The sequence below is a fragment of the Dasypus novemcinctus genome, chromosome 31 (genome assembly GCF_030445035.2).
Source record: "Dasypus novemcinctus isolate mDasNov1 chromosome 31, mDasNov1.1.hap2, whole genome shotgun sequence".
NCBI classification, from domain to species: domain Eukaryota; kingdom Metazoa; phylum Chordata; class Mammalia; order Cingulata; family Dasypodidae; genus Dasypus; species Dasypus novemcinctus.
This window is the reverse complement of record NC_080703.1, coordinates 25,572,916-25,598,191: the sequence shown is the minus strand read 5'-3', so window position 1 is coordinate 25,598,191 and position 25,276 is coordinate 25,572,916. Positions and strand designations below refer to the sequence as shown.

Genomic DNA, 25,276 nt, shown 5'->3' with positions numbered 1-25,276 from the left:
CATATGAGTCAGCTGGAAAACACACAACATTCTCCACTGCACAATTAGCCACGGGGTTGAAAGGTGCATTGTTAAGGTATTAGTAATAGAGTGGAACTCAGAAGAAATCCCCAAAGCAGAGTGCACTCTGCAACAAGAGAAATATTTTGAAATGTCCCACTGACCCCGTTTCACCTGAGCCCAGGGAACTAGCGGGGCTCCATGGAAGGCAAGCATCACCTGCTGGCCCTTGCAAAGAGTCACGGGGCCAGTGTGATTCAGCTCCCCACTCAGCTCCCCCAAAGCCCAAGCGAGGGCCGGCACAACAGTGGCAAGTCCAAAGAAAAGAAACTCTAAGCGCACAGCCCTAACACGGCTGCGTGAGTTACAGTTTCTGATCAGAAAAACGCACCAGACATCACCTACTTGAGATTCGGTCCACGGGAAGACTGCAAAATCGCTGATTAAAATGAGGGGGCCCCAGGAAACTTTTCAGGGGGAGGCCACTGCTGGAGAAACAGAATGAGGGGAAAGCATCGTGACTCTCTTGCGCTGGTCCTGGTTTACCCCGAGGCAAGTCCTCAGGGATCTCATTTATAAGATGAGGGGGTAGAAAAATCTCCAAGTTCTTCTGCGGAATACTGTACAGGATAAAGGCTCTGGAGTCAGACACATCTCGGCTCCACAACTTAATAACTGTGCAACATATGTCACTCTATACTTCTGTTTCTTCAAATATAAAGAATTCTACCTGCATCAGTTAGAGTTAGCTGTGAGCAGTGGCTTCAACAAGAAGCTTATTTCCACCTCATGGAAAACTCTGGGGTCAGCAGGACCTGTGAGGTGCCTTTAATCCATAAAGTCCACAGAAGCCAAGTTCCTTCTGCCAGATGGCCGTCATCCCAGTCACCTCAAGGTTCAAAATGGCTCCTGGAGTTCCAGCCATCGTGTCTGTATTCTAGTTTGGGCCATAATGTCTATATTCCAAGAGGAAAGGAAAAAGAAGGAAAAGGCACACAAAGGAAGTTCCCAGGAAACTACCACATGACAACTCTGCTTATATCCAGAAGGTAACTGCATATCCATCCTTAACTGAGGGGCGATCAACCAAAAAAGGTTTTATTTTGAACAGCCATGCATCCAGCTAAAAATGAAAGTTCTATGACTATAGAACAGGAGGGGAGCTAGATCTGCAAAACCTCCATCTCACGGAGACATTTTAAGGATTAAATTGGATAATATATGTAAATTGCCTGATGCTTCCTGATGATAACGCTGGCCACTGTATGATCTGTGGACTAGACTGCTAACATGAAGTAGCACCTTAAAGCTTGGTCTATCTCTTACAGCCTCAGTTCTTACCACACCTCACAAAGAACCTGCATCCAGCCACACCCAACCTATCCCGTTGTTTTTTTATTTTATTTTAATTTAATTTAATTTATTTATTTATTTCTCTCCCCTTCCCCGCCTTTCCCCCCTTCCCCCCCCCTGCAGTTGTCTGCTCTCTGTGTCCATTCGCTGTGTGTTCTTCTGTGTCTGCTTATATTCTTGTCAGTGGCACGGGAATCTGTGTCTCTTTTTGTTGCATCATCTTGCTGCGTCAGCTCTCCATGTGTGCGGCGCCACTCCAGGGCAGGCTGCGCTTTCTTCGCGCTGGGCGGCTCTCCTTACGGGGTGCGCTCCTTGCATGTGGGGCTCCCTTACGCGGGGGACACCCCTGCGTGGCAGGGCACTCCTTGCGCGCATCAGCACTGCGCATGGGCCAGCTCCACACGGGTCAAGGAGGCCCGGGGTTTGAACCGCGGACCTCCCATGTGGTAGGTGGATGCTCTATCCATTGAGCTACCTCCGCTTCCCCTATCCCGTTTTTCAAGACTCCAAGTCTTTGTACCCACAGAGCCCTCCACCAGGGAGGCCCTCCCCAAGCCCTTGTGTGCATGACGAACTTCTCTTCAGTGTTCTAGAAGGTCTCCCCCCACCTGGCGCTTTTCCTCTCTCCCCAGGTAGAGCAGGTGCGCTCTCTCCCAGGTGCTGCCTCCAGGAGCAGCTGCCATCTAAGGGCTTTCTCTGAAGCTGCCCCTGGAATAAGCCCTTCACACACAGCTTCTCAGGTGACCCCGACAACCTAGTGAATAAAGCACTACAGTACCCCATGACAGATAAGGAAACTGAGGCACAGAGAGGTTAAACAGCTTGCCCCAGGTCGGCCAGGTAGCAAAAACGGCAGAGCCAGGATTCAAACAGAGGCATGGGGCCTGAGCCTCTACCCTACGCTGTGACGTCTACCTATAGAAGGATTCTGGAGGTCGTTTTAGATCCGACGTGGTCAAAGTACACCTCCCCGGCCAAATCCAGCCCGAGGCCTGTTTTTGTAAATAAAGTTTTATTGGAACACGTCACGCCACTCGTTGACAACAGTGGGGTTGAGTAGTTGCCGTGGGGACCACAGAGCCCGAAAAGCCTAAAATATTCACTTGGTGCCCCGTTGGAGACGATGGTCTCCAAGGCAGGGCTGCTCTTTTTCTCCTCGGGTCGCCTGCTTTTTGCATGGCCCTTGGCACAGACACAAGTACTCAACAAATATTCGGGGTTATTAAAATACCTGCCTAATTACACGCAAAGCGGGTGGCCTGGAGGATGACGTTACCGCTCACGGGGACGTGGAGAGTTTCTTGGTTCTCTCTTTACTCAAGAGGGCCCAGGAAAACTGTTCAGTGGTTTTTGTCGCATTGTTAGCACTCCCCAATGCCCCTGGTGGCGTCAGCACTGAGGAGAGGAGTTGAGGGAAATTTGTGGGTCACCTAATCTATGCAACTTCCTTGAAAGGGGCCCTGGCAGGTCCACCCACACGTAGGAAACACTCTGAATTTCTCCATTTTCCCCAGAGGTTCCCAAATTCACACACCAGCCCTGCCTCAAAGTTCTCTGGTCACGTAACCATCATTTCAGATAAACACATAAAACATCCTCTTAAAGAGCTCCTTCCAACTATTACTGATGACCTTAAGATTTTTTCTCTATATTTTCATCAAAATATTTATAGAAAGGGACAAGACCACAGAAAAAAACACAAAGAGCCTCCTAAAAACTACAACGCGGCATTAAAAAGTTATTTGTGTCTCAAAACCTTCCTTGACCTCCAAAAAACAGGCTGGCAACAAAAGACCATCTATAATGTTTCTTAATTTTATCATTATTTTTGATAGAGTTGCATGAGGCACAATAAAGCACTTGCTTTCTGGCCTGAGACCATATTCAAACCAGCTTAGGTTTTCAAAAACCAGACTCGGGACTGTTTTCTTTTTAATTATCTCCTGGCCTGGCCCCAAATCACATCAGTGAGGAGCCAGACGGAGCTGCAAAAAGCCTCCAACGTTTCCAACAGTCCTTTCCACTGCCTCCTTCCGGGACACAGAGGCCCAGCACTTCCTCTCCTCTCCAGATTTCTCAGACTCCTGGCCACTGTGCAGATTCAGGGGAAAAATCTTCTGGGGCTGGCGCCTGTAGCAGCTTTGCAAAACCACCAAAAGGACTGGCCCATTTTACAGATGTGGAATCCGAGGCCCAAAGGGTTGCAGAACTTGTTCCAGGTCCCGCAGCAAAAAGGCAAAGCCAAAAAGGGGGAAAAAAAGTCCACCCAACTCGCCAGCCTGTGCTCCAAGAGCCTGCCACTCAAAGAAGCAAGGCGACTCGTGTGCGCAAAAGGCGGTCCCAGCTTTCAAAAGCTCTCGGGGTAGCAGAAGAGAAGGCGGCGAGGCCCGAGAGCAACCCACACGGCAGCCATGCTGGTGGAGGTACGAAATGGTTCATTTCAGGCCCTTGGGAAAACAGTCCGCCAGTTTCTAATGAAGGGAAGGGAAACAGATGGCTCAATCCTTTGGGCGCCTGCCTACCACATGGGAGGTCCCGGGTTCGGTTCTTGGTGCCTCCTAAAGACAAGACAGCAAGCTGACACAGCAGATTGGCAAAGCAAGCTGATACAACAAGATAACAAAGTGAGCTCACGCAACGAAGAGACAAAGCAAGGAAACACAATGAGAGGCGCAACTAGCAGAGATCGGGGATGGCTCAAGTGGTTGGGTGCCTCCCTCCCAGATGGTAGGTCTCAGGTTCAGTTCCCTGTGCCTCTTAAAAAGAAAATAACAGAGAACGGACAGTGAATGCAAACAATGTAGGGAGTGGAGTAAATAAATAAAATAAATCTTAAAAAAAAAAAGTACACCTACCTTATAACTCAGCAATTCCAATCTGAGTTATTTACCCAAAAGAAATGAAAGTATCTGTCCATACAAAGATCCTTGTGCACAGCTGCAGCTTTATTTGCAATAGCCAAAAACTGGAAACAAAAAGCTTTGAGCTATAGGAGAAAGGGTGGCTTAACCACACAATGTAACACTACTTAGCAATAAAAAGGAACAAATTACAAACTACTGATAATCACAACAGGGATGGATTTCAGAACATTACACTGAGCTAAGGAAGCCAGCGCCCAAAAAAGATATCCCATATTATTCCATTTATATGAAATCCAAGAACAGACAAAACTGACTCATGGTGATAGAAATCAGAAAAAGATTGCAGGGGAAGGGGAATCGACTGGAAAGAAGCAGGAGTTTTTCTGGGTGGATGAAGCTGCTCTGTATCTTTTTTTTTGGAGGAGCCAAAACTCACCAAACAGAATGTCTAAGGCCTGTATATTTCATTGTGATTTTGTTTTTTGCTTTTTGTGTGTGCGTTTCATTGCATGTTAACTATATTTTAAAACAATTCCTAATGAGCCATTCTGATAACGGAATGGAAAACACAGATTATTAGAGGCATGCTTCCAAAGTATTTAAAGAACCCACAAAGAAACGCTCGTTTGCCTGTTAAAGGAAATTGGGTTTATTCACGGGCATTAGAAACAGATCTACCTGGCACGTGCCCAAGGGGCCTCCCTAGCAGACAGAGAACCCGCCAACCCTTCCCAAGGAGCCCACTTAGTGGTGACAGCAGCCCGCAACCCCCCAAGAGAGGGAACTGTCACCACGGCAACCGCTGAAGGGTGGGCCAAGGGAGTGGGAGAGGAAGACAGAGCGCTGGAGACCCACCTTAGATGGACGGCCGCGGGGTGCCCCCACCCCAGCCACAGCGGGGACCCCGGGCCTGCCACCTTCTACGGCAAAGACTGTGCGGGTGCGAGGAAAGAAGTTACCCCAGATTTTCTGGGTGGGCCCCAAACGCAAGCACAGGGTGTCCTTGTGAGAGGGAGACAGGGCAGGGAATTTCTGTTTGGGAGGATGAAAACGTTGCAGAACCAGATCGCGGGGAAGGTTTTACACAACGTGGCCGACTTACCGCAGCTGAGCTGCGCACTGACCAAACGGCTGAAGTGGTTTTTCCGTCACGCAGGTTGCAGGTTTTGCCACAATGAAAATAAATGAAGAGGGAGGTGGGGGGGGGGGGTTCTGAGAAACACAGAGGAGGCCACAGCCGGCGCTGGAGGGATGAGTCCAAGGAAGCTGGAAGGACCCAGAAGCAGCTCTCAGGGTCCGCAGCAGCACAGCCCGGCCGGCACCCCCACCTCGGCCCGGGGACGCCCACTTAGGGCCTCCAGGACTGGGAGACGATGAACTTCTGTTGTTTCAAGCCGTTAGGTTTGGGGTGATTGGTTAGCGCAGCCAGAGGAAGCTGATACAGACGGGAAGCCGGAAACCAGGTATTGACGCTGCTGGCGGCCCACACTCCCCCGTGTTCTCCCCACACCAAACTGCTCAGGAACACCCGAATCAATAAAAGTCATTTTTCTGGTCGGAAGAAAACGTCAGAGAATATCTTCATGACCTCAGGGCAGGCGATGATTTCCCAAACAAGACTCAAAAAGGATCCCAAAGGGGAAAAACACTTGACACACATGACTCTACTAACGTAAAAGAGTTTCTGTTTACCAAGACACTACGGAGAAAAACGGCAAACCACAGGGAAAGAACGTTATCTGCGTGCACTCTCTCTCCGTGCCCGTGTGCACATATGTAAAGAGTTTTTACTCATCAAGAAAGGCAAACAACCCAGCAGGTAAATATATAGCACCCAAAAAGGACGTATATAGCACCCACAGGGGTGCTGATGTGAAATACCAGAAATGGGTTGGTTTTTATAAGGGTATTTATTTGGGGTAGGCGCTTACAGATACCAGGCCATAAAGCATAAGTTACTTCCCTCACCAAAGTCTGTTGCCACGTGTCAGAGCAAGATGGCTGCCGACGTCTGTGAGGGTTCAGGCTTCCTGGGTCCCTCTGGGCTCAGCTCCCCTGTTTTCTCCACAAGGTCAGCTGTATACTATGAGGCTCTCTAGGCTTTGCCTCTCTCCACAAGGTCAGCTGCAGACTATCAGGTGAACGGCTCTGTCTCTCTCCCTGGGGTTCCAGCTTAAGACTTCAGCATCAAACTCCAACATCAAAACTCCAGCATTAAAAACCCTCAGCTCTGTCCTTTGCCATGCCTTTTATCTGTGAGTTCCCACTCTTTGCCCTACTGGCACAAGAGGTTGACATAATTACTTAATCAAGTAAACCTATGAATCCAATATAATCTAATATGCCCAGAGGAAAAGATCAGTTTACAAACATAATCCAGTATTTCTTTCTGTAATGCATCAATAGTATCAAACTGCTACACACCTCACAAACATGACATCCAAATGACCAACAGACACATGAAAAGGTGCTGTCATCAGGGAAAAGCAAATTAAAACCACCACACACCTACTGCACTGGTTAAAATGAAAACAGACAACATCAAGTGTGGGCAGGGATGTAGACCAGCCAGGACTCACCCATTTCTGGCGGGAGCATTCACTGATACACCCACTTTGGAAAACTCTCCAGCAGTATCTAATAACCTGGACATTTGCAAACCCTCTAACTCAGTATTTCCACTGCTAGGTGTACACCCACTGATGCATATTCTCCAAAACACATGTGCCGGGAAGCGGATTTGGCTCAGCGGATAGAGCGTCCGTCTACCACATGGGAGGTCCACGGTTCAAACCCACGGCCTCCTTGACCCGTGTGGAGCTGGCCCATGCGCAGTGCTGATGTGCGCAAGGAGTGCCGTGCCACGCAGGGGTGTCCTCCCCCCCCGTAGGGGAGCCCCACGCGCAAGGAGTGCACCCTGCAAGGAGAGCCACCTGTGTGAAAAAAGCGCAGCCTGCCCAGGAGTGGTGCTGCACACATGGAGAGCTGACGCAGCAAGATGACACAACAAAACGAGACACAGATTCCAGGTGTCACTGACACAAGTGGACACAGAAGAACACACAGCAAATGCACACAGAGAGCAGACAACTGGGGAGGGGGGGGAAGGGAGAGAAATAAATAAAAATAAATCTTTAAAAAAAAAAAAACCCATGTGCTAGAATGTTCATGACAGCAGTATTTGTAATAGCCAAAAACTGGTAAGAAATTAAATGTCAATCTACAATAGTTATAAACATGTTAAAGTATATTCACACAATGGGATACCAAACAGTGCTGAGAAACAAAAAGTCCACAACTATACGCAGCAACATGGATGAACAACAAAACAGAACGTTAAGGGAAAGAAGCCAGACACAAAAGAGAACACATAGTACAATTCCATTCACAAGAAATTCAAAATAAGGCCAAAATAACCAACAGTGTTGGAGATCAAAATTGTGAGTACCCTTTGTGGGTAGGATAATCAGAAGGGATGCTTTGCCTATTTCTTGGTCAGGCTGTATTCCATTTGTAAAAATTCACAAAAATGCACATTTAAGATTGTTGTACTTTTCTGACTGTTTATTAGACTTTAAATCTATCCACCAAAGTTCAGTTGTTCAGAGATTATGTAAAAAGGCACGAGCAGCTTTCTTTCCCTCAATAACTTTTTAACTTGTAAAATGGATACAAATTCACCTTTAGGAAAAAAATAATGGAAAAAAATTAAACAGAATAAAAATCACCCATAATCCCACCAACCAAAGAACACCACAGTAACCATTTTGGTATAAAATTCCGTAGTGCATACACACGTTTAAAAAAAAAAAATCAGATCCTGCAGTAAGTAGTTAATAAAGCACATGCTCAATAAACATTTTGAAGACATGAACAGGTCATATTAAACACTGTTTTCTAATGTAGGCAAGCATCCTTGATCACGATTGTCAGTGAAGCGATGTGGTGTCTCTCAAGCATTCTGGTGGATAGCCTCAGACCAATCTGACAATCTAGACAGCAAAATATGCTAATACTTCTTTAAAAAAAAAAAAAGATTTATTTTATTTATTTATTCACCACCACCCCCCACCCCGTTGTCTGTGCTCACTGCCTGCTCTCTGTGTCCATTCGCTGTGTGCTCTGTGTGTCTGCTCATCTTCTCTTTAGAGGTGACTAGAGTCACCCCCGCTTCCTGGTTTGTCATGTCTCTCATTGTCTTTTCTCTTTGTCTCTTTGTTGCATCATCTTATTGCGTCAGCTCGCCGTGTCTTACCACCACACCAGCTTGCCTTCTCCAGGAGGTACTGGGAATTAAAACTGGGGCCTCCCATGTGGTAGATGGAAGTCCAATCACTTGAGCCACATCTGCTTCCCCTAATACTTCTCAAATACACATAGGCAAGAACATAAAACCTAGAGCAAGAGTCTCAACTCTGATATCACCACTCACCTTTAAATTTATTGGAAAAATCAAATAACACTCATTTAAACTCAGTATGGTATTTAAACTCAGTATGGTATTAAACTCATTTAAACTCAGTATGGTATTAAAAGTTAATATATGGGAAAGCAGACATGGCCCAGTGGTTAGGGCATCCACCTACCACATGGGAGGTCTGCAGTTCAAACCCCGGGCTCCTTGACCCGTGTGGAGCTGGCCCACGCACAGCGCTGATGCGCACAAGGAGTGCCGTGCCACGCAGGAGTGTCCCCCACGTAGGGGAGCCCCATGTATAAGAAGAACTGCCCAGCGCAAAAGAAAGTGCAGCCTGCCTAAGAATGGCACCGCACACACAGAGAGCTGACACAGCAAGATGACACAACGAAAAGAAACACAGATTCCCGGTGCCGCTGATAAGGATAGAAGCGGTCACAGAGGAACACACAGTGAATGGACACAGAGAGCAGACAACTGGGGGGGTGGGAAAGATAAATTTTAAAAATAAACAAATAAAATAAAATTTTTAAAAAGTTAATATATGGTTCCAGTCGACAAAGATTGAGTAATAAAAGACTCCAGGATGCTGTTTCCCCACAGAAACTTGGCCAAAAACTAGCAGAGTCTTCATCCTCAGAACTTTGGAAAAAGTTAGAGGGTATTGGGCAAGGCCCAATTTTTTTAAAAAAAAAAGCCTTTAAAAAATGGTAGGGGAGGGGACATGGTATGTGGGAATCCCCTGTATTTTCGATGTAACTTTTCTGAAATCTAAAACTTCTTTAAAAATAGAGTTTTTTTTTTTAAATGGTAGAAAAAGCGCATAGAGCCCCTGCTGGCTCCTCAGCCACCCCGTTCGCAGCACAGTGTGGCTGGCGCTAACCTGTACACCCATTGTAGGGCTCGGCCCTGTTCCAGAGGAAGCAGAGTTACCCAGATGAGTGCACCAAGGTGCCTGGATATCAGTGCCAATCCAGCAGGTGGCAGCCCGAAAGACTGAACCAAGAAACTCCACAGGGGAAAAAAATCAATTCAATCAAAGCAGGCGGGGGCAAAGGCTTACCTGCTTTAAGATATACAATAGAGCTCCTGGAAGGGGAACAGAGCCCCCTGAGAAGAAGAAACTCTATTTCAGGGGGAGTATTGGGGATATGAATTCCCAAACAGGGGAATTCCTTAGGCCACAAGCAAACACAACCCCAGGACAAAAAGGAGTCTGAGAAGAAACTAAGAGAACACTGGACTTAGCTTTCACCTTGGGCCAATGTTCTTGACGGGAGGGCTAAACTCTGAAGGAGAACACCAGGCAACACAGAGTCCATTTGCAAAGACTGTGAGAGGTGTTCTCTGCAGGGTTTTGTTTGTGTTTATTAGCTTCTGGTCCTCGGGGACATCTCGGTCATATCACAATCTGGATTCAAACTTCAGGAACAGACAGCTCAGGGGCTAAACTCCAGAGAAAAAACTTTAAACTGTAAACTGTGCAGTGTGCAAAACAAAAGATTGCAAAGATAATAAGACGAAATCCCAGAAACCATCAACAAAAAATACCAGACTTTGGAAATTCTAAAGATTTTTCATTTAATGTCCTCAATATGGCCGAGATGAAGGAAAACACAGAGAACTAAAGGATATCAGAAAAATGAGGAACAAACAATATAAATCTCTCAATGAGGAGACAAATTTTTAAAAGGAACCAAACAGAAACACCAAGTAATAACCAAAATGAAAAATTCCCTAGAGAGTTTCAACCACAGATTGGAGCAGACAGAAGAAAGAAGCAGTGAACTCAAAGACAAGAAAACTGAAATGCTTCAAATTGAGAAGAAAGGGAAAAAAATGAAAAACAGTAAAAAGAGCCTAAGAGACCTATAGGACACCAATAAGCATACCAGTATATGCATTATGGAAATCCCAGAGGGAGGGGAAAAAAAAGAGATAGGGACAGAAGGAATATTCAAAGATAATAACAGAAAACTTCCCAAATTTAATGAAACACATGAATATACACATTCAAGAAACCTAAGGAAAATCCAAACAGGATAAACTCAAAGAGAACTATGTTCAGACACATACTAATCAAACAGTCAAGTGCCAGTGGTAAGGAGAGAGTACTGAAAGCTGCAAGACAAAACCAGCACATTAAGTACAAGGGAGTCCCACGTGCCTAGTTCTCATTTAAAAAATGAAAAACATGGAGGCAAGAAGACAGTGGGATTAAATATTTAAAGTGATCAAAGAAAACTATTACCAACCAAGAATTTTATATCTGGTGAGTCTATCTTTCAAAAATGAGGGAGAAAAAGGTTAAACACAGATTGACCATACGGTTCAGCAGTTCCACTCCTAGGTGTATATCCAAAAGAAATGAAAGCATTATGTCCACACAAAAACTTGCACATGAATGCTCATAGCAGTACTATTCAAAATAGCCAAAAGGTAGAAACAATCCAATGTCCATCACTGGACAAATGGATAAACAAAAGGTGGTAAATCCATACAATGGAATATTATACAGGCATGGAAAGGAATGAAGTGCCTGGAGGAACCCTGAAAGCATTACGCTGAGTGAAAGAAGCCAATCACAAAAGACAACATATTGTATGATTTTTAAATGAACATATAAATCCATAGATATGTAAAGTAGATTCATGGTTGTCTAGGTCTTGGGGTGTGTGTGTGTGTGTGTATGTGTGTGTGTGTATGTGAGAGAATTTTGGGGCAAGGTGATAAGATGTCCTAAAATTGTGATGGCTGCACACAACTCTGCAAATATATGAAAACCCACTGAATTGACACTTTAAATGAGTGAATTATATAGTGTGTGAATTCCTTATCAATAAAGCTGTTAATTTTAAAATATTAGGGAGAGATTAAGACATTCCCAGGTAAACAAAAACAACACTAAAGGTAGTACTTCATACAGAAAGGAAAGGACACCAGACAGGAGACCAAAGCAGCATAAAAAAATAAAGACCCCTGGTAAAGGTAAACACATAGGTAAACTACACATGCCAATTCTACCGTTTTATATTATAAATGCCAGTAATATTACAATGTGATTTTAGTATGTAACTATATGTTTTATTTCTTACAGGTTCTAAAATGCAAATACATAAAAAGTAATGAAAAATTGATGGTTCTAGACCTATAATATGCAAAGATCTAATTTGTAACAAGTATAATAAAAAGGTGAGGGGGAATGAAGGGGTATGGGAACAGTGTATGTGTATGATATTGAAGTTCTGTTGGTATCAAATCAAACATGATTGTTTTAATTTAGGATGTTAAATTTAAGCCCAATGATACCCATATGAAAATAACCAAAGAATATATACAAAAAGGAATGAGAAAGAACTCAAAATGGCATACTACCCAAAAAAATCAAGTAAATAATGGAAAAATTGAGGGACAAAAACTGTATAAGATATATAAGGACTAAATAGCAAAATGGCAGAAGAAAGCCATTATCAGTAACTACTTTATTTTTTTTTATTAAAGATTTATTTATTTATTTCTCTCCCCTCCCCCCCACCCCGTTGTCTGTTCTCTGTGTCCATTTTCTGCATCTTCTTCTTTGTCCACTTCTGTTGTTGTCAGCGGCAGGGGAATCTGTGTTTCTTTTTGTTGCCTCATCTTGTTGTGTCAGTTCTCCGAGTGTGCGGCACCATTCCTGGACAGGCACTTTTTTTCGCGCTGGGCGGCTCTCCTTACGGGGCTCACTCCTTGCGCGTGGGACTCCCCTACGCAGGGACACCACTGCATGGCACGGCACTCCTTGCGTGCATCAGCACTGCACATGGGCCAGCTCCACACGGGTCAAGGAGTCCCGGGATTTGAACCGGGGTTTGAACCGCAGACCTCCCATGTGGTAGACGGACGCCCTAACCCCTGGGCCAAGTCCACCACCATCAGTAACTACTTTAAATGTAATTGGATTAAACTCTCCAATCAAAAGGCAGAGATTGGCAGAATGGATTTTAAAAAGTACAACCCAATTAGATACTGTTTACAAGAGACTCACCTTAAATTCAAAGACACAAGTAGGTTGAAAGTGAAAGAATAGAAATATATATATATCATGCAAATAGTTACCAAAAGAGAGCTCGGGTAGCTCAGTTTTAAGTCAAAAACTGTTATGAAAGACAAGGAAGGTCATTATATATTGATAAAGGGGTTGACTTAATAGGAAAACATAATAGTTATAAATACATCTTCACCCAACAGCAGAGTCCCAAAATATATGTAAGCGAATATTGGCAGGTTTGAAGGGAGAAACAGTTCTACAATAATAGTACGAGTCTTCAATATATCACTTTCAGTAATAAACAGAACATCTAGACAGAAGATCAATAAGGAAACAGAAGACTTGAAGATTACTAAAGACCAATTAGACCTAAAAGAGATATATAGAAAACTTTACCTAACAACAGCAGAATACACATTCTGATCAAGTGCACATGGCTCATTCTCCAGAATAGGTCATATTTTAGTTCACAAAATAAGTCTTAATAAATTTAAAAATAACAAAATCATACAAAGTATATTCTTGACCACAATGGAATGATGCTAATAATCAGTAATAGATGAAGAACTGGAAAATTCACAAATATGTGGAAATTTTAAAACATACTCTTAAACAACCATGGGTCAAAGATGAAATCACAGGGAAAATTAGGAAATATTGTGAGACAAATGAAAATACAACATACCAGAATACATGGGATGCAGCAGAGGCAGCGCTAAATTTATAGCCCTAAACACTTGCATTTAAAAAAAAATCTCAAATCAAAGTGCTAACCTCACAACTATAAGATCAAGAAAGAGGTAAATGAAGCCCAAAGTGAGCAGAAGAAAGGCAATAACAAAGATCACAGATGAATGAAATAGAGAAGTGAAAAAAAAAAAGAGAGAGAGAGAATCAACAAAACCAAAAGTTAGTTCTCTGAAAAGATGAAAAAATTTGACAAAAATCTTAGCTAGGCTGACAAATAAAGGACAAAAATAACTAAAATCAGAAATGAAAGTGTGGCACCATTGCTATTGACTTCTCAGAAATAAAAAAGGATTTTAAGAGGATACTATGGGGCGGCAGACTAGTCCAGTGGTTAGGGCGTCCGTCTACCACATGGGAGGACCGCAGTTCAAACCCTGGGCCTCCTTGACCCGTGTGCAGCTGGCCCATGCGCAGTGCTGATGCGCGCAAGGAGTGCCGTGCTACACAGGTGTGTCCCCCGCGTAGGGGAGCCCCACGCGCAAGAGTGCGCCCCGTAAGGAGAGCCGCCCAGAGCAAAAGAAAGTTCAACGTGCCCAGGAATGGTGCCGCACACACAGAGAGCTGACACAACAAGATGATGCAACAAAAAGAAACACAGATTCCCGTGCTGCTGGCAACAACAGAAGCGGACAAAGAAGATGCAGCAAATAGATACAGAGAACAGACAACCGGAATGGGGGGGAAAGTGGAGAGAAATAAATAAATAAATAAATCTTAAAGAAAAAAAATAAAGAGGATACTATGAATGGCAACAAATTAGACACCCTAGGTAAAACGGACAAATTCCTAGAAACACACAAACCACTTTCACTGACTCAAGAAGAAATAAGAAATATAAAGTATCAACAGACGAACAACAAGTAAAGATACTGAATGTGTAATCAAAATTCCCCTACTTAGAAAAAATCCTAGGACCAGATGGCGTCACAGAAGGAATTTAACCAAACATTCCAAGAGGAATTAACACCGACACTGCTCAAACTCTTCAAAAAAACTGGAGGGAACACTCCCTACATATTCTATGAGGCCAGCATCATTCTAATACCAAAACCAGAAAAAGGTATCACAAGAAAAGAAAATTACAGGACAATACCTATTATGAATATAGATGCAAAAAATCCTCAGCAAAATACTAGTGAGCCGGATTGAAAAGCACATTCAAAGAATTATACACCATGATCAAGTGGGATTTATCCCAGGCATACAAAGATGATTCGATATAAGAAAATCAGTTAAAGTAATATATCACATTAATAGAACTGGGATAGTTGGAATTTTGGGAACCCTAGAAAAGATAATGTTTTTTAACTAATCCATTCCTATGAGTGTGGGACCCTTTGATTGCATTAAATTCAGTTTAGGAGCCTTTAACTAGATTACTTGATTAGATTGCTTTTGATTGCACTACATTAGTAAGGCATGACCCAGGTTGGGTATCCACACTTTTACAGGAAGTTTATATAAACAGAGAGACAGAGAGACGCACAGAAAAGGGAGCTCTGCCACTTTGACCCAGCCAGGACTTCAGGTTCACCTACAGCCGCAGAAAAACAGAGAAGCCCAGAGAGGCTCAAGGAGCCGAGGCCCAGGGAGAGATGCCCAATCTTGCAGAGCTGAGCTTCAGCAGTAAGTACAGAAAAACCGCAGACCCCCATCTTAACTCGCCACGAGGTAGTCTGCTCCAAGACCTGCCAGCAGGGACCTTTGGTGAGAAAGCATCTCTGATGACACCTTGATGTGGGCATTTTCAGAGCTTTGGAACTATAAGATTTTCCCCTAAGAAAATTCCCACTATAAAAGCAACCCATTTCTGGTATATTCCATTGGCAGCCCTTTGGCAAACTAAGAGAAGAACAGAGAAAGGCATTTCAAAAAATCTGGCACCCCTTCTTGATAGAAAGTTAGAAAACTAAGAATAGAAGGAAACATCCTCAACACAATAAAGAGCATACATGAAAAATCCAACACTAACATCATACTCAATGGTGAAAAACTGAAAGCTTTCCCTCTAAGATCAGGAACAAGACAAGGATGCCACCGTCCACCACTGCCATTCAACACTGTATGGAATGTTCTAGTCATAAGAGTAACGCAAGAAAAAAATAATATTAAAAGGCATCAGGGAAGCGGACTTGGCCCAATGGATAGGGCGTCCACCTACCACATGGGAGGTCAGCGGTTCAAACCCCGGGCCTCCTTGACCCGTGTGCAGCTGGCCCACGCGCAGTGCTGATGTGTGCAAGGAGTGCCCTGCCACGCAGGGGTGTCCCCGTGTAGGGTAGCCCCACGCACAAGGAGTGCACCCTGTAAGGAGAGCCGCCCAGCGCAAAAGAAAGTGCAGCCTGCCCAGGAATGGCGCCACACACACGGAGAGCTGACACAAGATGACACAACAGAAAGAAACAAGATTCCCGTGCCGCTGACAACAACAGAAGCAGACAAAAAGAAGAACACGCAGCAAACGGACACAGAGAACAGACAACTGGGGCGGGGGGGGGGGGAGCGGGGCGGGAAGGGGAGAGAAATAGATCAAAAATAAAAATCTAAAAAAAAAAAAAGGCATCAAAATTGGAAAGAAAACTTCCCTATTTGCAGACATGACCCTATATATAGAAAATCCACAACAGAGCTACTAGAACTAATAAATTCAGCAAAGTATTTTTTATATACTACTAATGAACAATCCAAAGAGGAAATCAAGAGAAATTCCACTTACAGTAACAACTAAAAGAATCAAATATCTAGGAACAAATTTAACCAAGGTTGTAAAGGACTTATAAATGGAAAACTACAAACCATTGCTAAAAGAAATCAAAAAAGACCTAAATAAATGAAAGGACATTCCATGTTCATGGATTGGAAGACCAAATATTGTTAAGATGTAAATTCTACCACAATTGATTTAAAGATTCAATGCATGCAACGGTGGTTTAGAGTTGTAAGTACCTCCAGGGAAACATGTTCTTAACTTGATCCATTCCTGTGGGTGCAAACCCTCTGTAAGTCGGATTTTTGATGAGGTTACTTTCGTTAAGGTGTGGCCCAACTCAATCAAGATGGGTCTTAATCCTATTACTGGACTCTTTCATAAAAAGAATGAAATTCGGTGAGAAAGCAAGCCATGGGAAGCAAGAAGATGAAGGCCTGTGGAACCCAGACGGGAAGGGAGAGGACGCCATGTGCATTGCCATAGAACAGAGGAATCCAGGACCAAGGATCGGCAGTCTTCGGGAAGAAAGCATCACCTTGATAATACCTTGATTTGGACTTTTTCCTAGCCTCAAATCTGCAATCTAATAAATGCTTATTTTTAAGTCAACCCATTGCTTGAGCAGCCAAGGAAACTAAAACAAATGTCTATCAAAATTCCAACAGCTTCCTTTGCAGAAATGGAAGACTCACATGTCCATATTTCCAAACTTAATTAGAAAAGCTACAGTAACTAAAAGAGAATGCCATGGCTAAAACATGTTATTGGTACAAGGACAGACGTACAGACCAATGGAATTGACTTGAAAGTTCAGAAATCAGTCCTCACACTTATGGCCAACTGATTTTTGACAAGGGTGTCAAGTCTACTCTGTTGGAAAAGAACAGTCCCTTCAACTAATAGTGCTGGGAAAACTGGGTGTCCACATGCAAAAATAAATGAAAGTGGTTATGTATGAGTGATTTATTTCAATAATTTTTTTAAATGGGGAAAATAAATAAATGAAGATAGACCTGCTTCACACTACACACAAAAATCAACTCAAAACGGATCAGAGACCTAAATATATGGACCAGAACCACAAAACTCCTAGAGAAAACAGAGGGAAGCACCTTTAGAACTTTGTATTGGGCAACAGTTTCTTAAGTCTACACCAAAAGCATGAGCAACAAAAGAAAAAATATATATAAATGGGACCTCATCAAAATTTAAAACTTTCCTGTGTAAAGGTCTTTATCATGAAAGTAACCACATTATCTGATGAGGGTTTAATATCCAGAATAAAGAAATATTAAAACTCAACAACCACATGCCAACCCAATTAAAAAATGGTAAAGGACTTCAATAGACATTTCTCACAAGAGTATATGTAAATGGCAATAAAAACATGAAAGGATGCTTAACATTATTAGCCATTAGAGAAATGCAAATCAAAAGCACAATGAGATACCATATCAAACCCACTATGATGTTTACTACTTTTAAAAAATGGACAATAACAAATGTTGAAGAGGATGTGGAAAAATTGGAACCCTTATACATTGTTAGAGAGAATGTAAAATGGTGGAGCCACTGTGGAAAATAGTTTGGTAGGTCCTGAGAAAGTTAAGTATAAAATTACCAGATGACCTGGTAATCCCACTTCTATGTATAAACCCAAAAGAATTGAAATCCAGGACTCAAACAGCTATTTACACATCGATGTTCATAATAGCATTATTCACAATAGCCAAAAGATGGGAAAAACCCCATATGTCTACCGTTGGAAGAATGGATAAACAAAATTCAGTGTATACACAAAATGAAATATTATTCAGCCATAAAAAGTAATGAAGTCCTGATATATGTAACAACAGGTTTGAACCTTTTTTTAAAAGATTTATTTATTTATTTCTCTCCCCTCCCCCCCGCACCCCGGTTGTCTGTTCTCTGTGTCTATTTGCTGCATCTTCTTTGTCCACTTCTGTTGTTGTTAGTGGCAGGGGAATCTGTGTCTTTTTGTTGCATCATCTTGTTGCGTCAGCTCTCTGTGTGTGCAGTGCCACTCCTGGGGGGGCTGTGCTTTTTTCACACTGGGCGGCTCTCCTTACGGGGTGCACTCCTTGCTCATGGGGCTCCCCTACGCGGGGACACCCCTGCGTGGCAGGGCACTCCTTGTGCGCATCAGCACTGTGCATGGGCCAGCTGCACACGGGTCAAGGAGGCCTGGGGTTTGAACCGTGGACCTCCCACGTGGTAGATGGACGCCCTAACCACTGGGCCAAGTCCACTTCCAGATTTGAACCTTGAAGACATCATGTTGAGTGAAATAAGCCAGACACAAAAGGATACATCACGTATAAGCCCACTGTGATACGAAATAGTTAGAATAAATTCAGAGAGTCAGAAATTAGAATACAGGTTACCAGGGGCCGGGGTAGGGGTACAGAATGGGAACTTACTGCTTAATTGGTGTAGAGTTTCTGTTTGGGGTGATGGAAAAGTTTTAGTAATGGATGGTGTTTTAGTTTGCCAAAGGGCTGCTGATGCAAAGTACCAGAAACCGGTTGGCTTTTAGGAAGGGGATTTATTTGGGGTAAAAGCTTACAGTTCCGAGGCTGTGAAAAATCCAAACCGAGGCACCACAAGAAGTGCTTTCTCACCAAAGTCAGCTCCTGTTGACTGGGCCTGTGGCAAAGCAAGATGGCCGCCAATCTCTGCCTTCCCCTCTAGGCTCACCATCTCCTCCTGAGCTGCTCCGTGGGCCCAGCCTCTTGGGGGCTTCGTGCTTATACGCTCTTCTAGTCCTCTCTCACATGCAGGATCAAAAATGGCGGCGTCCTTTTCCTGTGGCTGTGTGTGTGTCTCTTTCTGTCAGTTTTTATCAGACCCAGCAAGAGGGCAGAGACTCAACATGAATCACGACCCCAATCAAAAGCCATAATGAGATCTTCTCCAGGAATCTAATCAAAGGACCCTCAACTGAATTTAATGCAATCAAAGGGTATCACACCCACAGGGGCAGATTAGTTTAAAAACATCATCTCTCTCTCTTTGGGATTCATAAAATCATCTCAAACTGCCACAGATGGTGTTGACAGTAGCACAACATTGTGAATGTCATAAACACCATGGAATTTTATATTTGAATGTGGTTAAAAGGGGGAAAGTTCAGATGGCCGATGTTACTAGAATAAAAACTTCTTTAAAAAAACTTAGAACTGCACACATGAACAGTGATCCCTAATGTAAACTGTGGTCTATAGTAAATAATTGAATTATAATAATATTATTTCATCAATTGTAAAAAAGGCACCATGCCAATGCAAAGTGGCAATCACAGGGAAAACTGTGTGAGTGGGCTATGTGGGGACTCTGTATTTTCTGCTTGATTTTTCTGTAAACTCACAACTCCTCTAATACAAAAATAAATATTTTTTAAAATGAGACAAGTGGCCCCAAAGTGCTGGGAAATCATGACCAGCAGCTGAATGATGCATTCACACAGCACGGTGTTTACCTAGATCAAGCCAAGTCAGCTCTGGATATTTGGGTACTAAAGCCCCAATTGGGATGGTCTGGGGTGGCCCCTGAATCACAGTGGGCATGTCCCAAGAAAAGCCAGAACTCCTGGCCCCAAAGAAAGAAAGTTTCAGAGCACAGGGCAAAGTATAAACATATTAACACAAGGACAAGGTGACATAATATTCATAGCTAACGTTGACCAAAATAGCACTAAGCCCTGCTTTGATTTCTTCTCTGCCGTTCATTCTTTTTTTTTTATTCATTCCATAACATTTACTGAACCCTTATTTTGCTAGATATGGCAGGGCAGTGCAGAAGACAGACAAACCTCCTTGTCCTCAGGGAGCTTACATTCTAGTATGTCAGATGGTGGTGCTCTAGAGAAAAATAAAGCTGGGAAGGGACCTGGGGGTTACAGGCAGGGGGAAAGGAGCAACATGCTGCCCAGACAGCCGTATATTTTGGTTCCAAATTCTAAAATGACCCCTTCCAAATGACGCCATCATCTTCTCCCCAAAGAACCCTGCAGTAATTATGTTAATGTGGTCCCAGGGTAACCACAGCACTCAGAAAAGAAAACCAAGAGTTTTATGGACTGGAAGGAGTTCATTTAGGAAGGGCTAAATTGACAAACCAATAATAGCTACCACTTCTCAGTTTCTTGCTACAATTCTTTATAGGCTAGTCTTGTCATTTAATCATTAAGCCTCACAGCTATCGAATGAGAAGGAGAGCATTGGGTTCCCCGTTGAACAGAGAAGCCCAGTGCCGTTAAGAAACTGCTCCAAGGTCACGCCTGCGCTGAGTGCTGCTGTCAGGATTTGAACTCTGAACGTACACTCTTCTTCCTCCCCACATGGATGTCTACGGGTGGCCTCCGGTTTTCTTAAAAACAGTCTTCCCAAGTCAAGATTTGCCTTTCCGTGTTTTACTGAGTTCTTACAATCCCACCCACCACCAAAGGAAGAATGGAAGGCTGGTTCTATACCTGCATTGTCCTTCTTTCTCCAAACAAGCAGTGAACGGCAATGAGGACCTTCAAGTATTTAAATATCCATTTCTAGATCCAATTAGAAAATTCTTTCCCCAAACACTTCCCTTGATGGGTAACCCCAAGGTAGTTCCATTTTGGTTTGAGACGGAAACTAGCTTTAGGGTAAATCTGAGTTCATAAGGGCAATTTCTTACTCAGCGGAGGGATCTCAAACAGGACACAGACTAAACAGAAGTCAGGGTTGTGCCCCAGCCTACCAAGTCCCGCCTGAGATCCTCACCTCCCTAAATGACCCCTCCTCTTCCCAGCCCCCGCATAGGGTTAGTTATCTACGACCCTTTTCTTTCTCTCACCTCTACATCCAATCTATGGGCAATTTCCATTCTCTCCACTCCCAAATCATTTCCCAATCTGCCCCTTCTCTCCAACTTGCTCTGCTAATTCAAGCCCCCAGGATCTCTTGCTCAACCACTGCAGAAGCCCTATGGGTCTCCCCGTTCTGTTCTCCCTCCTTAAAATTCTTAGCCCCAGTTTCCCGTGGGCCACACGGGCTCAGGCTCCCAGACGGATGGGAGGGGACACGAGGACACCTGTGTGTGTCAGGGAGCCACCGCTTTTCCCAGTCTCCTTCCAGTGGAAATCAGCAAAAACTTGCCCGCCAAAAACCACAAAGGAAGCCCAGGAAATTAGCCAGGGAAAAATAAAAGTAGATAGCTTGACCAACTTTCAGAAAAAGCAGAGGGATTCTGAGATCAGGCAACAAAAGCCGAGCGCAGCTAATAAGAAGCAATGCAGACTGGAGAAATTGGCTATTTGAAAAACCTCGGTGCTAGACCAACTAGGTATATAAACTCTCAGATCAAGATTTTGTGGAGTGAGCGACATAGTACGTGCTATTATATATCCTTATAAAACTGTCTATTTTATACTTTACTTTTCAGCCTTATGTGAAGCTTTAGAACCCTTCTTTTAAAAAATAAAACACTAACCATGCACGTTAAATTTTTTAAAAAATCTCATCTCCACCCAGCAGCCAGTGAACTTCTAAAGCATAAATCAGACCATGTCACCCCTGAGAAACTAGAAGACAGACTGACGTTCTTACCTTCACCCACAATTTTGGCCTGCCTCCCCAAAATTCTCGGGGTTCACTTTCCCCTACCCCCTTCCAGCCACTCCCTGCTCTCTGCTATGGTGCATCGCCCAAGCCTGGTTCCACCTGATGGCCTAAGCATTCATTGAGCCTCTGCTTGGAGACCTCTTTACTTACTTCCTTCTCACTACTGGCTCAAATGATGGCACCTCCTCCAACAACTTCTCTGATCCAAAGTATGAAAACCAACAACAACAAGGTTCTGTGGCTGAAAAAGTGAATAGCCGCACAGACTCCAGCTCCGCACTTTAAATTATTTCCACCAACAGATGCACTTATCTCTTCACCATTTTCTAAATCTTCACAGCCCTTGCCACTTTCTGGAACTGTCTTGTGCACCTGTTTAGATGCATTTACTCCTAAACACCATCCTGTAAATCTGTACAAGGCTTTTATATCTGAATATTTTATATATTAGGTATATAGAATAATCAATTATAGAAAATCCTTAATGCGTATTTTCCCCCTGCTCTGATTATTTCACAGTCTCTCAGTCCATGAGTGTAAGCTGCATGTCCTGGGAATAAAGTCTTGAGTGAGTTCCATAACGTGTGATTTTCTCTTCTGTGTCCTCTCTTAGGTCATTTATTTTGTATTCTGGTCCAAACTACCTTCCTGAGGGCCTGCCGTTGGGGCTGATGGACTACAAATAAAGAAAGGCAGAATATGATGCTGGGCAATCAAATGCAAGCTTTACACCAACTTGAGAACATGCAAGGAAAGGAGGATAAAAAATGTTAATGGGCCAGGGCATGGTAAACAGCTCAGCAAGGAGCCTGGGAGGGTTCTCCAAGAACTGTGTGCCTGGAGATTCCTCATGAAGTGCAGGGGAGCGGAAAAGAACTGCCAAAGGAAGATGCTACAGAGCCCCAAAAGGGAGGTGAGCATGCAACTAGGTGAGCCCACCTATTTGCAACCAGGCATTGCTCTGGGTGGGGGCAGGAGGCAGTAGGGAGGAATGCATCTACTTTTTATTTCTGAGTCTCTTCAACTATTTCGCATGGAAATGCCCATGTGTTTTGTTCACCGGTATAATGCCAAGTCTTACAACAGAAGGTAGTTCTACAGAGCACGTAATAGGTGCTCAATTAAACAGTCACTGAGTCATTAACTTAATGGATATTTTCAAGGTTTCTGTCTTTATCCTCGTCTCCTCGTCTCTGGTACAGATCTCCCTGCATAAGACATTTTGAGAAGGGAGAAGAGTGCAGTAACAAAAGTCATCGTCAATCTTCAGATCACTAATGGACCCTCAGCCGAAGCTGAGAGAACACAGATGTGGGAAACGTAAACCCAGACACTGAGGCGTTAACCATCAAAACGAGACAACGCCTCTGAAGTCCATGGAAGATTTGGCTAATGGTGAGTCTATTGTGGTAAGAACAAAAATGTGGTAAGAGCTGCACACCGCAGTAAAGCAACTCAACTCACTTAATGCTCAGGAGTGTAAACAATAACTCATTTCACCTCTGTGGCCCTCGGGTGCACAGGAGAAGGAGGATTTTGCCTCTTCTCAACCTTGCCTCCCACCGAAAACCCCAATCAAATTATGCAAAAGCATGAGTTGCTCCAATTCTTCCTAAGCCCATTCCAAAGGACAAATCCTTTATCGAGAGTTCCAAGGCCAACACCGTCCCCAAGCAAGTAAAATAAGGGGAATGTGGGGTAAAAGCTCCGTGGGCACCCTAAGCTGCGGGAAGAAAAAACCTTCTACGTGGTTGCCCCACACACAAAAACGTTGTCGCAGGAGGTGCCATTTACAAGACACGGTAACTGAAATCAGATTTAGTCATCTCACTCTCTTCCTACACAGGGTACCTATTCTTTTTCAGCTTTCAAGATGTGAAGGGGAAAAGGGGAGAAGCAACAGCAGACACCGGGGCTATTTTGAGAAATAAAAGGATCCAAAAGTTCAAGTACAACTTCCACTGATATAGTAACCGATCTCCAAGGAAACCCAGGGGACCTAGAAAGTTTTCCATCAATACAGCGGCAACACAGTTGCTGTACTTCGTGAGTCATCTTCCTAGTGGAGTTCCATGCACCGTATCTACCCTTCGTGCTTCAGCAGGAAGCAATCTGAACATTTCCAAACAAACCAGTGGAAGATACGACCAAGTGGTAATCTCGTTTAACTAGCAGAAAGAAGCAAGAACTCCGAGGGCATGCTGCAAATCTCACGCACATCCTTAAGAGCCCCAAGTCCACTGAGATGGAAGTTTTTTTAAAGGTGGGACAAAAGAGCCCACCACCTACCTCGCCAAAAAGCCCTATTGTTCTACTTGCACAGACATTTGTGTTTTCCTCTAGCTTGTTTTTGAAAAGCAAAGTAAAAAATGCTAACCCTCCGGACCACATCTGCCCCCTTTCAAGTCTTCCTCGCTCTCACAGTCCACACACGGGCCCCAGAGTGTTTGTGGGAGCAGTTTCCTGGACTTCCCCAAACTCCCACGTGTCCAAAACCAGGTCATTCCCAACTGTCGGGGAGACTGAGCAAGAAACTTCAAAAGGCCCTGAGAGGCGGGGGGGGGGGGGGGGGGGGGGGGGACAAGAATAATTTAAGAAGCAAAGCGTCCATCTCGAAAGAGGAGGAATGTTAAATAAAATAAAAACAGCCCGCTTCCTTCGCAGGGATCGGAGGTCCCAAGCCACACCTGGGCAGGGTGCACCTCGCCCGCGCCAGGGTGGTGGTGGTGTTTTTAGTGATCAAAGTTGAAAAATGAACGATTTCCTTGAGAGAATCGGGGCGCTCGGACCCGGGCCGCGTTAAAACGCTCTTCCAGCCGAGCACAAAAGCCGGCTCCCCGCGCCTGCCTTTCTCAGCGATTCTTGGCGGGGTGCGGGAAAGCGCGGGCAGGCGCGGTAGGCGCGCACCCCCGGCCACGCCAGTCCCCGCAGGTGCCCCCCCCAAAGAGGGCACTCGCCAGCGCGGTGCGGCCCCGGAGCGGGGCTGACGGCGCGGGGAGGGCGGCCCCGCGGTGGCCCCGGGCGCCACCGCGCGCGCACCCCGCACCCACCCCCGCGCGCGCGGGCGGCGGGCCCGTTACCTGTTCTGCCAGCCCTGGAGCAGGTTGGTGTATTTGCTGAGCACGCCCTCGAGCGCCGGCTCCCGCCGCCGCCCGCCGCCCCCGCACGGGCTGGCGGCCACCGAGCCCGGGCTGCTGCGGCTGCCCCCCGCGCCCAGCCCCGCCGCGCGGCCCGCCACCCCGCGGCCGGCCAGGGAGCAGGAGGGCGACGAGCCCGCCGAGGTGGCGCGGCTGCTGCTGCGGCTGCTGCTGTTGCTGCCGCCGCCGCTGTCGGCGCCCGGGGCCGCCCTCTCCATGGTGCGGGGGGCGCCCGGGGGGCGCGCGGGGCGCTGGCGGCTCCTGGGGCTCCCGGGCGCTCGGGGCCGCGCGTCGCCTCTCCGGGTCCCCGGGAAATGCCTGACTCACAGCGGAGGAAGAGGCGGCGAGGGCGCGGCGGGCAGGGCGCCAACGGGGCTGGCTGCGGCTGCGGCCGCCCCTC

General features: G+C 45.0%; 1 protein-coding gene across 2 annotated transcripts in view; it reads right to left on the bottom strand.

The window, feature by feature from the left end:
* The window catches only part of OSBPL10 (oxysterol binding protein like 10), a 380,443-nt gene extending 355,315 nt beyond the window's left edge, over positions 1-25,128 (bottom strand). For both annotated transcript variants that reach the window (XM_058290903.2, XM_058290904.2), the window contains exon 1: positions 24,820-25,128. In XM_058290903.2, the coding sequence (XP_058146886.1) occupies positions 24,820-25,094 (275 nt within the window). In that variant the 5' untranslated portion in view covers positions 25,095-25,128. The remainder of the gene's footprint in view (positions 1-24,819) is intronic.
* Between the last annotated feature and the right edge of the window lie 148 nt (positions 25,129-25,276).